Source organism: Orcinus orca, chromosome 13 (genome assembly GCF_937001465.1).
Source record: "Orcinus orca chromosome 13, mOrcOrc1.1, whole genome shotgun sequence".
Taxonomy (NCBI): Eukaryota; Metazoa; Chordata; class Mammalia; order Artiodactyla; family Delphinidae; genus Orcinus; species Orcinus orca.
This window is the reverse complement of record NC_064571.1, coordinates 10120403-10134493: the sequence shown is the minus strand read 5'-3', so window position 1 is coordinate 10134493 and position 14091 is coordinate 10120403. Positions and strand designations below refer to the sequence as shown.

The following is a 14091-nucleotide window of genomic DNA, read 5'->3' as shown; positions in this document are numbered from 1 at the left end:
TTTCATCTGGGGAAAGTGACCTCAGGGAGCAATTTACTCAACATCTTGCTATACTTGTAATTTAATTAAAGAAACTTTGAGGGACTTCCCAGGTGGTCCAGTGGTTAAGACTCCACACTTCCAAGGCAGGGGGTGTGGGTTCGATCCCTGCTCGGGGAGCTAAGATCCCACATGACTCACGGCCAAAAAACCAAAACATAAAACAGAAGAAACTCTGAGAGCCTCCCCCAAAAAAGAAGCAATTGTGACAGAATTTGATCTTCACATTCATATTTGTCTTCATTTCGAATAAACACTGCATCGAAAGCTACTGTACTAGAACATGTTCCTTTAGCATATTAAGATATTTTAAATTCATTTATGTAACACTGTAGCACAGTATTCATTTAATAAAGTAGCAGAATATCATATAAAAATAAATGAAAGCTTTTATATACCCACCGAGAGGATTTACACACGTACAAACACTTGTATGGTAAGTGCTCTCCAGTCTCCTTGTAGGTTTTCCTTTCCTCACCTCCATGGTCAGCCCTAAGCATGACCTCAGGAGAGCACACAGAGCTGACCACTCAGGGCAGGGGAGGCCGATTCACAGTCTTATCAGAACACAGAAGAGAACCTGGGCTGGGAAAGTAACCTCTAGGTAGCATCTGCAAACAGTGAGGACAGCTTATCTTGGTTTCCAGTTGTGGATGCCTGTGGCCCTTACAGGCCCAGGGTCAGGCACTGTTTTCAAAAGTGGGATTCTTGGGATGTATGTCACTGGGTGAGAAGTTCAGAATCTCCTCCAAGGAAGGGCCTTCATCCTCTGGAGCTATTTCAGACTCAAACATCTGTTGCAGCAAAGCATCCACGGTCTTGTACTCTGGGAGGAAGGAGAGGGGCACATGGGACCTGCCCGTGTGGGTCGGAGGGGAGCAGAGCTCGGCTTTCCTGAAGGAGGGTCTCTGAGCCCACCCCACTGAGCTCCCCAGACCCCGCAGGCTCTGGAGACCAAGGAGAAGGTCCTCCTTGAAGGATGGGGGAGGATGGCCGCCTCTGGGGTGGCATGCCCACACACACACACACACACACACACACACACACACACACACACGCCATCTCTGCTGTGCTGTGTCTTAAGTGTACCATACAGTGTCCCCATCAAAGGCCCAGTTGAGATTCAGACAGGTTTGGGTTTACTCAGTCAATCGTTAATTCACTGAGAATTAATAAAGTACTTAAACAGTTATTAAGGCCCACATGTCCTGGGCACATGGTGAGGCCCTTGGGAACACAATGGAGAACAAAAAAGACATGGCCCTGCACATGTGGAGCTTCGAGTCTGCAGGGAAGACAGATGGTGACCAGACAGTCACTCAGTGACCAATGTACAGCTGACAGGTGCTGAAAGGCAGGGAAGGAGAGCTGGGGGGTGGGGGGTGGGGGTGGGGTGCACAGGAGCACCTGACTTCTCGGGGAGCCCGGAGGGCTTCCCTGAGGAAGTGCTTCCTGAGTAGAGACCTGCAGGAGGAAGAGCCTTGATTCTGCAAGGTGAGGTGAGAGTAAGGGGAAAAAGCAGCATGTTCAAAGGCCCTGTGGCAGGATGGAGCAGGGGAGCCGAAGAAGTAAAGGGACAGCAGGGCTAAAGGGCAGAGGCGTGGGGGTTCCTGGGGTAAGGAAGACGGGCTGAGGCATTGAGGGAACCAAGCATGTGGCCCCTAGAGGCCACGGCAGGCGCCCTTGAGACACGGTAAGCCCCTGGAGGTCGGATTTGCATCCTGGAAACATCTCACTGACTGCTGTGAGGAGGATGGATTGGAGGAAGTTTCGAGTTGGGTTAAAACTTACTTTTTGATGCAATTCTAAAGTACAGTCCTTTCAAGGCCTTCCTTTTGTTGTCTCCATCGTCCCCACTGAAGCCACTATCCTTGGCGTCCACATTGTCAATGAGCTTCCCATCCTGCACTTCTTCCCTTTGGGGAGGAAGAGATGGTGTGAACACAGCCGGGTCCCTCAGCTGAGTTCCCCTCTGTCCTCCCAGCCATGGCCCCATGTCACCCATGTAGCCAGCGAGGGTCCCTGAGAACTGGCACCCAGGACCAGGCTGGCTGCCATGGGGTCTCGGGGGTTAAATGTGATCAGGACCCACCCCGCCATGAACATCCTGCTTCCAAAGTCCATGAGCCGCGTCGGGAAATGCTACTCACTCTTGGACCCCAACTCCAAGCTCTTGAATCTTCTTCTCAATGGCAGTTTCCACTTCACTTTTTTCTAACGAATATGCCACAAAAAACGCTTCCAAGATGAACGCTATGAAAATACTGAGAAAAAGGAAAAGGCAGAGGGTTTTACATCGAGTCAGCCATGGTCTAGGTGATGGGAAATCATGGCAGCAAAGAGTGTTCAAGCCCAAACAAAAAGGCCGCCCATCTTTGCAAAGAAAACACAACACGGGGAAGAAACAACAAAATGTCTCTCAAGCGTCAGGCACAACTTTCTTTCATTCGGAAAATCATTCTTCCTCTACATCATTTTTAAACAGTGACTATTAAGAAGAAAATGGGGGGGGGAGGTTTCTGATTCACAATTTTTAAAGGTTTACTCCATTTATAGTTATTGTAAAATATTGGTTATATTCCCAGTGCTGTACAATATATCCTTGCACCTTATTTTATACCTAACAGTTTGTACCTCTTAATCCCCTCCCGCTATATTGCGAAAATTTGGAATGCCTCACCAATTCGTATGTCATCCTTGTACGGGGGCCACATTAATCTTCTCTGTACAGTTTTAGTGTATGTGCTACCAAAGTGAGCTCGAAAATACAGTTTATTTTAAGGGGAAGCTTAGGCCACATAATTGGTGTAGACAATTCTCCATGAATATCTCGTGTTAATGCACCGTCTAGGTCCTCTGAGCAAAGGCACTGACAGCCAATTTAGGGATATACTGGGCTGGCCCAAAAGTTCGCTCGGGTGGTCCGTGACATGGAAAAACCCAAATGAACTTTTTGGTCCACACGATATGCGTGTCTCCAGAAATGCTCCACCATAGTAAAGCTTCCTGTTACTTACTGTCTCCTCCCCAGCGACCACTAGGGTAGCAGAGACTTCATTTTGCCCTCCCCGGAGACTTGCTTACGTTCGAGAGTAAAAGTAAGGTCTTTCTCTTTTGCTCTCTCTTTCCAGAGGGGAGGATGGGCGGGTCTCCCCAGCTACACAGACCGGGGTTTCCTCATTTTGGAGTTCCCCTCCTGCAATGCAGTCCATCCCACTGGCCCTCACCTCACGGTGCAGTGGGGATTAGGGCTCAGGGAGCTGCCCCAAGTATTGCTCTGGCGGCAGCTTCTGCCGTGAGGAATAAACTGTCTTTGTCTCGGACCCAAGGCATCACACTTTGTCAGTATATACACGTGACGTACACGCACACTGACCTGCCACTTGTGAGTAGGGAATCCCAGTTCCTTCACCACTGCTGACTTAACATGATGCTGACGGAGCCCAGGGCTGTCACCATACTCGCATGCTTTTGGGGGAAGAGCTGAAAAACCCCTACAGCTTTTCACGTTGCCTCGGCCTATCCCAGCCTCTCTAAGAATCACTCAGAAGCATTCCTCTCTCGTTCCCACTACATATTCCATTCAGACGGTGCAGGACAAGCAGCCCTGAGCAGTTCTTCCCCTCCCCTCCCTCGCTGGGACGTTCTTGAGCCAAAATCAACAGAATGGTGGCCAAAGCAGCCCTGATGTGACAAGGAAGGCCCAGGGCTGGGTTGTCACCCCAAGAATTGTGGGCCCTGGGCTCTAAGAGGGATATGACAACCAGAACACATCTCTGGGGGCGGGAAAAACAGGGATAAAGGGACCCAAATTCAGGTCCCACAAGGAACAGGGGAGCTAGAATCAGAGACTGATAAGCAGGAAGGAAAGCCCTCTGGAATGGTGAGATGTCATAGCAGCTTTGAAACGGTGCCTGAGTTCTCCGCGGAAGAGAAGTCAGGACAGAACTGGAACCAATGAAGAAAATTAACTAGTAAGCACATTTCCATTCTACCTGTGCAAGGACAGGTGAGGACCAGAGCTGGACGACAAGGAAATTGACTCGTATAGGTTCTAATGAGTCCCAGGAGTTGTGCAGATTTCAGCAAAGGGTGGACACAATTCACAAGGACGTTCTAAAGGTGATTTATCCCACCGGGGAAGGGTAGGGAGACCGGCCAGGACCCCAGAGCCCTTCTGACCCAAACAATTGGCGAGGCTATGAGATGTATACTATATACTGACGTGCACGGCTGGCTGACACTGAAGAACACAGATGTGAACAAAAGTAAGATGCCTCCCTTCTGGTGCCTTAGCATCTAGCAGGGGAGATGGGACCCACCCACAATGTACTCAAGGGTGGAGCCAGGGAGGAGGGAGGTGCGAGCAGCTGTAGATCTGAGAGGGGGGATCTGCAACGGCCCACCCGGCAGGAGCAAACTCACTTAACAATGAGGATGACGACCACGACGTGGAAGCCGATGAAATACAGCTTTGACGCCTGGTGAGTCACGAGGGCAAAGCCATCTGCGAGGAGTGGGAAGCTAAGGAAACAAGCGTTCAAGAAGCCGAGACCCAATCCTCCCGGAAGGTGCTCTCAGCATCCCCCGCCACACCCGCCTCCTCGGAAAGGATATCGTGCCACTGGTTAACCACGGTGAGCTCTGTCAGCAGGATGAGAGAGGCAGCCAGGTCATTGAAGTTGTTCCTGCAGTACCTGCCTCGGGCAAACGCTGAGTCTTTTAGGGCTGGGTTCCCACACTCCAGGGCATCAGGACTGGTGGAACTGGGGTCAAAGAAGTGGACTTTGCCATGGAACACTTCCATCCCGATGATGGCAAACACGTAGTAGACCACCTAGGGTGGGCGGCACCGGGCACGAGTGGGCAGGTGGATGAGGGGAGGCAGGAGGACACAGACACGGGTCAGCCTGTGACAACGGCCGGCAGAAAGGGCTGCGACCCTCATTCTGGGGATGGCTTTCCCCACGGCCACAAGTTCCAGCAGCATCAGGAACAGGGTGGGATGGGTCAGCCCACTGGCCACTGGGCTGTTCAGGGACGGGGCACAGCCAGCTGGACCACACCTTGACCTCTGCTGTGGTCTCAGTTTACAAAGACAAAATGATGCTGTGAGCAAATTAGTGGGTTAAATACTCAATAAATAATATCAATAGTTAGGCCTCTAGGGAAAAAAAATAATAAATTGGATCTTTACCTCATTTGTTTTGTTGTTTTTTGTTTTTTTGGATTTTTTTGGCTGTGCCACACAGCATATAGGATCTTAGTGCCCCGACCAGGGATCAAACCCGTGCCCCCCGCAGTGGAAGCGTGGAGTCTTAACCACTGGACTGCCAGGGAAGTCCCGTTTACCTCGTTTCTTATATCAAAATAAATTCCAAAGGTGTCAAAGAGTTAAATGTAAAAACCAAACTATAAAGGAGCTAGAAAAAAAATCAAGTAGAGAAAAGCCTTATAAGCATGATATAAAACTAGAAACTGTAAAATAAAACATCAACAAGTATGACTACGTAATTAATTTAAACTTTCAGACAGCCGAAAAAATACAACAGAAAGCCTTTATTTAGGAAAAACAAACAAGTGATGGATGAGGAAAAATAACTACTCTGTATACAACGTACCAAGGGCTTATTTCCCTGATCGGCAAAACGCTCTTTCAAATCATATAAAAAAATACAACTAATAGAAAAATGGACCAAGGATATGAATTAAGCTGCTTATTAAAAAAGATAAGCATAAGTGGCCCAAAGAACATGGAAAACACACTCAGCTTCTGGAATAACTAAAGAAATGCACATCAAAGGGACACAGTACCATTTTCTCACCCATCAGATTGGAGAGTATGGAAATGTTTAATAAACCCAGCTGTGAGGGGTGCAGAGAAACAGATGCCGCACACACTGGCATTTGGAATGCACAGGGAGCACGTCTTTTGGAAGGCAATTCGCCACCACTGATCCAAACTGTGGACACATTTACCTTGTGACCTAGCAGTTCCACTGCTAGGAATGTACCCAACAGAAACACTCACGAAAGCAAAGACACACACAAGATGGGCTTCACCCCATCATCTGTGATGGCAAAGAAGTGAAATCTCTAGTGGTCGGCCAGTGATCAGCCATGTTCTGGAGTCTTCCCTCAGTGGGACACTTTGCATCAGAGCAGAACTCACATGGGTGCATGTGTCCTCCAGGACATGTGACAAAGACATTGGGAAGACATTGGATGGAAAACAGTTGTGCCATGTTTGGTACAGATGATCCCATTTGACACAACAATAAACTGGATACACATACATCTGGAAATGACATGCCTGTTGTATGGATGGAAATGTTTAGGAAGCGTAACGAGAAACTCTTAATCATGGTTGCCTCTGGGAAAGAGGCACGTGGTGGATGAGAATGCGCGACCTGCAGTCCATCTTTCATTCTTCTGTACTAATTGAATTGTTTTGTTTTGTTTTGTTTTACCACTTTAACAGAATAGAAGATAAGTACCCTGTAGCAGATATTCAAGGTTCCTTATCCATAGCATGGAATCACTCCTGGGTGGGGGGCCCAGTCCCCTCACAGCCTTGCGTGGCTACGTTCTTACCACTGGACTTCTGGAGGAGCAGGTGGGCTTTCTTCTGAGCAGAACAAAGAAGGATCTGAGGCCAGGGCAGCAGAGCCATGCTCTGGAAGGAGCCTACACCCCTGAGACCCACCTGCTGGCTAGGAATACCCCCCTGGACCGTGGGTGAGAAACACACTTTGACGAGATTAACCCACTGAGGTTGGGTTTATTACAGCAGCCAGTGTACCTGGACGGCTATATGCCCCATGTTTCTACACACTTGATATTTCTAAAACTGGCTCCTAGAAACCCCTTGAATCTCATTGACTTCATCTCCCTTTCTTTCCCTCACTTAAAATAAGGCTCACAGAGACCTGCTAAGAATGAACATCTTATCGCTTGCTTCACGTAGAATAGGAACAGAACACTCACCAAGACCAGACCGCCAAACGTCAGCATCGTGGGGCCGATGTTAATTAAGGTGGTCACGATCACCCGGAATCTGGGATAAAACAAAGTTTCGGACACAAGGCAAAGGGAAGATGTAAGTAAAACTGACACCACACTAGCATGTTTGGTTTCATGCCCCTCCCGCCAGTCCTGGATCTGTGCTGTAAATGCTGTCAGGAATCCGCCTTTACAATTTTGTCAGCATCAGTCCATCTACTGAACTGAGGGGGGAGTTCACCTGAGTTTCCCCTGAAGCAAAACAAAGCAAGACCGTTTTTAAAAACATAAGAAAGGTAATCACAGAGAGTTTCACTGGTAGGACACAGGTGAGTATTGAGGCTGAAAAACCATCCACCCTCATCTGCTTTCTTCCCCCAACCTTTTTCTTCATCAAAAATTCAGCCTGGGGCTTCCCTGGTGGCGCAGTGGTGGAGAGTCCACCTGCCGATGCAGGGGATGCGGGTTCGTGCCCCGGTCCGGAAAGATCCCACGTGCCGTGGAGCGGCTGGGCCCGTGAGCCACGGCCGCTGAGCCTGCGCGTCCGGAGCCTGTGCTCCGCAACGGGAGAGGCCACAACAGTGAGAGGCCCGCGTACCAAAAAAAAAAAAAAAAAAAAAATTCAGCCTGTATTAAAGCTGACCTGGAGACTCAGCTGACCCGGCCTGCTCCCCTACTTATTTTGCGGGGGGGCAGGCCAGTCCTCAGATGGCAGTCCCCACACACTCCTTGAAAGGAACCTGGCCTATCCAAAACAGGGTGGGTTTTTCCGGGTTTAGGGATCAGAATCCTAGGTTTGCATCCTAGTTCTGCCTCTTTCTAGCTGTGCACCACTGGGGGAACTACTTAACCTCTCTGAGCTTCATTGTCATCACGCAGGAACTAAAGATCATTAAAGCCCCTACATCAAGGGTTGTTGGAGGGATTTAACAAGACAATGGTTAGCACACTCCGTTAGCATTAGCTGCCATCGTGACCACTGTCCAGTCACCAGGCTGCAGGCACAGTTGAGGGACCACGTCGCAGGGTTGAAAGTGACGGACAGAATCCCTGCCCTCAGAGAGCTGCACTTCGGGGCTCTTCACCACCTTCTCGGGCTCCCTGCCCCTCCCCACCACCCCCAGAGAACCCAGGTCCTCTATACAAGTTATATCCTGGGTTCACAGCTGGGCGTGTTTCTAGTTCCCAGGCAGGGTGGTTTCTGTCAAGCCCGAATAAGGGGAACTGCCCGGGTGCAGCTGTTTCCCATGGCTTCATCTTTACCTCTGAATGCTGACAATGATCCGTAAGAGCCGGAGTATTCTCAAAATCAAGACAATATCCAGTATCTGCTGACTGTTGTATTTTCTCGCTGGAAAAAGAACACAACCATCTAACATTCCGGTTTCGGAGCGCCTCTGGCTTGTCCCTTTTATGCAGTGAGGTCTGAGACTCTGTGGGTCCTGGGGAACTATGCACTTCACTTCAAGAACAGGGTGATGGCTCTGAGCAATGAGGAAGTGAGGACTGCCTTCAACCAGTAACTCCCCCGGCCAATCAGCACCAAGCTGAGCATCCCCTCCAGCCCTAAAACTAAGAAGCATGAGTGTAGGAACAGACTTCAGACCATAATCAAGAACTGACTGTGGATCCCGCTGTACAGAACGCACTTCAGCAAGCCGTCCCTCCCCCCAGCATTCATTTCATAGTCATGTTAAGAAGCTTCTCTATCTCTAATAATCCCCTCTGCCATCTACAGGAAGGAGTGTGCAGGGCAGTGGCGGCACAGGTAGAGGAGCCAGAGGAGGGTAGAAAGGAGAGGGTGGTGGGCAGAGGCTGATGAAGAGCTCCTGCTACAGCTGGACCCTGGGTTGGGGGCCAACATGGGCAGAGGGTCAAGGATGAGTCCTGAGACCAAGGGCAGTTTGGAGAGATGACCAGCTGAGTGTTTGGTGTGGTGATATCTACAAATGAAATCTCTACCATACAACCAGACACAAACAAAGCTACCATCCCTCTCCAGAAAGCGGAATAGTTTTACTAATTCTCCTGTGTCCCCACTGCCTCGTCCCAAACACCCTAATGGTACACCATGGATGTTCTACAAAGTTTACTGATTGAACACACGCTCCCGGGAGGCGGGGAAGCTGAGAGCCGGTGACACTGACCTGACTGAATGGTGGTGTTGGCCACAGTGGCCACCAGGGCTGCGATGATGATCAGCGTATCAAACCTAAGATTTGGTGGAGAAGCAACGTCAGTGAGGAGTCAAGGAAAAGGCCTGTCAAGCTCGGGATACAGTGAATCCTGAGAAAACTCTGAATCCAATCTCTTACGCAAAGCAACGATCCAGCCGTCAAATTGATTTCCATAATTTTTAGGACAGCAGGTACAAAGCAAGAAACACTGTGTTTGATCATTTACTGGCTGCTCCAATGAACCATCGAAGGAAATTTGTAGGAATCAGCTAATTCATATCACTCTGTCTTCCAACATAACTATATACTTGCAAGAATACTTTGACACATTTTCAGAATACATAGTGTAATCTTTCTCGGTATTCATCTTACTAAATGCATTGCAACTTTATTTATTTATTTTATTATTTTATTTTTTTATTTATCTGGCCATGCCATGCGGCTTGGGGGATCTTAGTTCCCCTACCAGGGATTGAACCCACACACTTGACAGTGAAAGCACAGAGTCCTAACTGCTGAAGTGTCAGGGAATTCCCTGCAACTATTTAATTAAAGGGGAAACTCATCATGCCGTGACTTTTCTCACAACGGTGCCACTGCCTTGGATAACACTGGTCAGCTGGCCACACGCACACCTGAGTGAGTTTCTTGGCACTGGGAGCAGTGACCACAGAGATCCAACCCTGCTGAGCTGTGCACTACCCGTGATGGCTGACATTCAATGGTACGCAAGATGGTTTGCAGCATGTGGGTGATGGTTTAAGACCGGGAGGTACAGAGCCTGGAGCAGAGAAGGTCACAGGAGAAACATCCAGCCCGGGAAAGAGCTTGCTAAGGGTCCTCATCGTCCAGCCACGCAGGCCAAGTTTTCCAATAACAAGAGTAGGGAGCAGGCCGGGCAACCATGGAAGGAATTGTCTCATTGGGTGCGACATTCTAAGAGCCTTTCCAAATCCAAGATGCCGTGATCTGTGATTCTAATTTTAGACAGTCATTCAAACTGACATCCTAAATGACAGCTTTGAGAACCAGATGTTCCCCTGCCCTCAAGACTTCATTATAAGAAGCCTCGGGCTTCCCTGGTGGCGCAGTGGTTAAGAATCCGCCTGCCAATGCAGGGGACATGGGTTCGAGCCCTGGTCCAGGAAGATCCCACATGCCGCGGAGCAACTGAGCCTGTGCGCCACAACTACTGAGCCTGCGCTCTAGAGCTCACGAGCCACAACTACTGAGCCCACGTGCCACAACTACTGAAGCCTGCATGTTTAGAGCCTGTGCTCCGCAACAAGGGAAGCCACTGCAATGAGAAGCCCGCACACCGCAACGAAGAGTAGCCCCCGCTCGCCACAGCTAGAAAAAGCCCATGTGCAGCCATGAAGATCCAACACAGCCAAAAATAAATAAATAAATTTATAAAAAAAAAAAAAAAGAAGCCTCAAAACTAGGCAGATGGAGCTTGAAACACTCCACAACGTTATTCCCCAAAGTGTGACAGAAAGCCCCTCTCTTCACCCACGGCCTCCTCCCCAAAACACAGACTCACCAGTTCCAGAACTGCTTCCTTCCAAAATAGGCTCTGGGTTCATACGTGTACAATTTCAGGAGAATTTCAATAATATAGAGAGAAAGGAAAAGCCATTCGGCATAGGAAATTAAGGGGTTTTTCTCATCCAAAGCAATGAATATGGCATTTATTAGAATGATGACATCATAAACCCAGACAAAAATCCTGCCAGGAGGGAAAAAAGGAGATTCTGTTACCATACATTTCAGTTAAAAAAAAAAAAAAAAAAGCAGGTTCAGAGCCCTGCAGGAACTACTGTGTTTCCTGTCAGTGTGATGAATATGAGATACTCACCACCCCCCATCCCACCAACACACAAACACACACACACACACACACACACACATACTCAACATGGAAGGAAAGGTTCCACCATGGTTAGGGCTCTGAAATTCACCTGCCTCTCACTGACACTGGTGCACTGGTATAGCCTTTCCCACCAAGGAGAAAATGAAGACAGAGTGAGGGGGAAGAACAGAGGCCTAGTTTTCCCAGGTTTGCCTTTTGGGCACAGTACCTGGATCAGATGAAAAGCTGGGTAGAATCAGGGGGCAAGGAGAAGGTTTAGGGCTTAGCCCAGGACCATTACACCTTGACTACTTGACCCTGGAAAATTAACATCCTTAACTCAGAAAGCTTCTGAAAAACTCTTTACTCCTATCACACACAAGTCTTCCAGGGGACTGACGTGCCCCACTTTCTCACCAAGTCTGGGGTGAAAAGGGGTGAAAAAAATAGGACAGTTGGGCTCTGACTCAACTTTTTAATTACAGAGCAGGCTGCCCCTCACAGGCATCTGTGCTCTGTGCTCCAGAGAATCCTGGGTGAACCCTGGGCGTGGCCGTGGGAAGCAGGGGAACGGGGGCTCCTACCCTATTGTCCTGGGGAAGCTGCAGACCCTAGGTCCCAGCCCTGGATGCCACATGTGGTTACACAAACATCCACTGTGTGAAACACACCAGTAGTTCAATATTGAGATGAATGGAAAGGAGCCTCTACATGAAGGGCCTTCGTAAGTATACAATATGGGAGCTAAAAGGGATATTTACCTACATCATAGGCTGGGCTACTTCCAAGGATTTCTATACCATTCACTTTTTTTTTTTTAATTTTTGAATGTTATTTTATTTTTTTATTCAGCAGGTTCTTATTAGTCATCCACTTTATACACATCAGTGTATACATGTCAATCCCAATCTCCCAAGTGAACCATTCACTTGTATGAAACATTAAATTCACAGAAGGCAAGAGGGGAGCCTCTGCTGATAGGGGTGTTCCAGGCCACACATAGTAAAAATAAACTCTCCAGCCGGGATAAAGGACTCTTCTGGAGTCCATCTACTTGGGAATAAAAGAATTAATTGGCATTCTTTTTTTTTTTTTTTTTTTTGCGGTACACGGGCCCCTCTCCGCCGTGGCCTCTCCCGTTGCAGAGCACAGGCTACAGACGCACAGCCTCAGCGGCCATGGCTCACAGGCCCAGCCGCTCCGCGGCATGTGGGATCTTCCCGGACCGGGGCACGAACCCGTGTCCCCTGCATCAGCAGGCAGACTCTCAACAACTGTGCCACCAGGGAAGCCCTAACTGGCATTCTTAACGGTCATTCCAGTAACTCTAACCCATGTCTACTTACCAGATACTTTACAAAATGCCATATTTGACATCAACTTCCTAATGACTCTGATGGGGCAGGAACTTCCTGAAATCAGAGAGTGGTCAGCTTCCCTGGCTCAGAAAGCACAGCCAGTCTGTGGCCCTTGAGCATTTAAAAAAAAAAAAAAAAAAAAACACCGAAGAAGGAAGCATAATCTAGAAACCTGTCCTCTGGCTAAGGTTAAACATAGCAGAACCATTTCCATGCCTTCCCAAGAAACCAGAAGCAGTGAGCAGGGGAATGGTTTATAGCTTCAGTGATGAAACACATTCAGTCCAGACAGCATTAACAGATTCCTCTATTTTCAAAGCAATTTGGGAGAAAACCGGCCCCATCTCACTTGCCTGTGCCGAACCACCTTCTGAACCAAGAGGCTTGGGGACGACTGGTATACCCGAGGCATCCAGGCTTCCAGCGGGTGTCTCTTGATGTTGATGGTGACCACCTGGATGTTGAGGAGGTCAGCCAAGCGTAGAAAGTTCATTTTGTCTGCAATGAAAAAAGGACCCCCAAATACATGGCTGCTGTGACACTAGGGTTCAATGGGTGAAACAAAGCCAGCACAGACTCTTGGATCTGCGTTTCACAGGTGAAGATATGAAGCCTCAAAGGATGAAGGCCCAAGGCCAAGGGGACAGCAAGTGGCACAGCCTCCTGCTTGTCCTCACTCAGACCCTGAGCCAGCCCAAGGCAGCCAACCCAAGCATGTGACTTCGTTAGTTCACAGACACCGCTGCCTCACTCCCTGCCTTCCACCTCACTCAGCCATTATGGCAGTCCAGCCATTATGGCAGTCCAAGCAAACCGATACAAGCAACGATTTCTCCATGAATTGTTAAATGAATTATTTTAAAGTGAACACTATGCGTTCCTTAAATTCTGAATGGAGACTTAAAGGTCCTCCCGGAGTAAGAAATCAAGGGAAAATTCTTTATGCTTTAAATGTGCCATCCCCTAAAAAAAATAAATAGATAAACCAAACAAACACAACAAACAAAAAGCCTCACTAGGGTGGAGGAAAAAAGGAATTTCAAGCTTAATGATCACCTTTTTTCTTTTAACAAAGTCTCTGACAGACTCTTGGCTTGCACAAACGTATTAAAATGCTAAAGAAACTAGGTCTTAAAATGATTTTCTCCTTGACACAGGTGCCTTCCAGATAAAAACTTGAACTAACAAATCAGTTTATAAAGTCTGGCCCCCACAAGTATAAAATATGTAAAACAACCAAATATTCATTTAAACAGTATTTCTATATTCTAATTTCTTAAGAAAATCAGATGGGAACCAGGGAATTCTAACTTTATTTAATGTTCTTAGTGTCTCTACCTAATTAAAAAAAATTTTTTAAGATATGCAAATTAACAATAGACCAGCAATTAGTAGTTGTAAAAAGGCCATTAGGGGGAAAAAACAAGCTTGCTTTTTTTTTTTTTTTTTTTTTGGTAAAAAGGACACATTTTAAAGATCTGGTTACACACTTAAAATCTAAGGACTTTTGACCAAAAATTAAAATGTTCTAAAATTACTTTATAAATCAAATTAAAATAATTTAAAATTTGAATTCAAATGTATTTAATGCTCCCAGGAAAGGAAAACTAATAAATTGTTTTGTGATTTAGGGTTTAAAATGTGGCTTCGCATCTTCTTCCTG

At 47.7% G+C, this 14091-nt stretch overlaps 1 protein-coding gene and 1 pseudogene across 2 annotated transcripts in view; both read right to left on the bottom strand.

The window, feature by feature from the left end:
* Positions 1-14091, bottom strand: part of LOC101272783 (two pore channel protein 2-like) — a 43552-nt gene that overhangs the window by 4868 nt on the left and 24593 nt on the right. The window contains exons 10-19 of one of the 2 annotated variants that reach the window (XR_007470733.1): positions 12782-12926; positions 10762-10947; positions 9189-9253; positions 8305-8392; positions 7027-7096; positions 4657-4876; positions 4465-4555; positions 2190-2303; positions 1831-1955; positions 438-865 (exon numbers count right to left, since the gene is read on the bottom strand). Coding sequence is in view for 1 of the 2 variants with exons in the window: in XM_004277804.3 (XP_004277852.1) it covers positions 720-865; positions 1831-1955; positions 2190-2303; positions 4465-4555; positions 4657-4876; positions 7027-7096; positions 8305-8392; positions 9189-9253; positions 10762-10947; positions 12782-12926 (1250 nt within the window). In the remaining variant the exon portion in view is untranslated. Of the gene's footprint in view, positions 1-371; positions 866-1830; positions 1956-2189; positions 2304-4464; positions 4556-4656; positions 4877-7026; positions 7097-8304; positions 8393-9188; positions 9254-10761; positions 10948-12781; positions 12927-14091 lie in introns of those variants that run through there. The other variant, XM_004277804.3, reaches the window with a different exon arrangement.
* On the bottom strand, positions 2700-2800 carry LOC117195846 (uncharacterized; annotated as a pseudogene).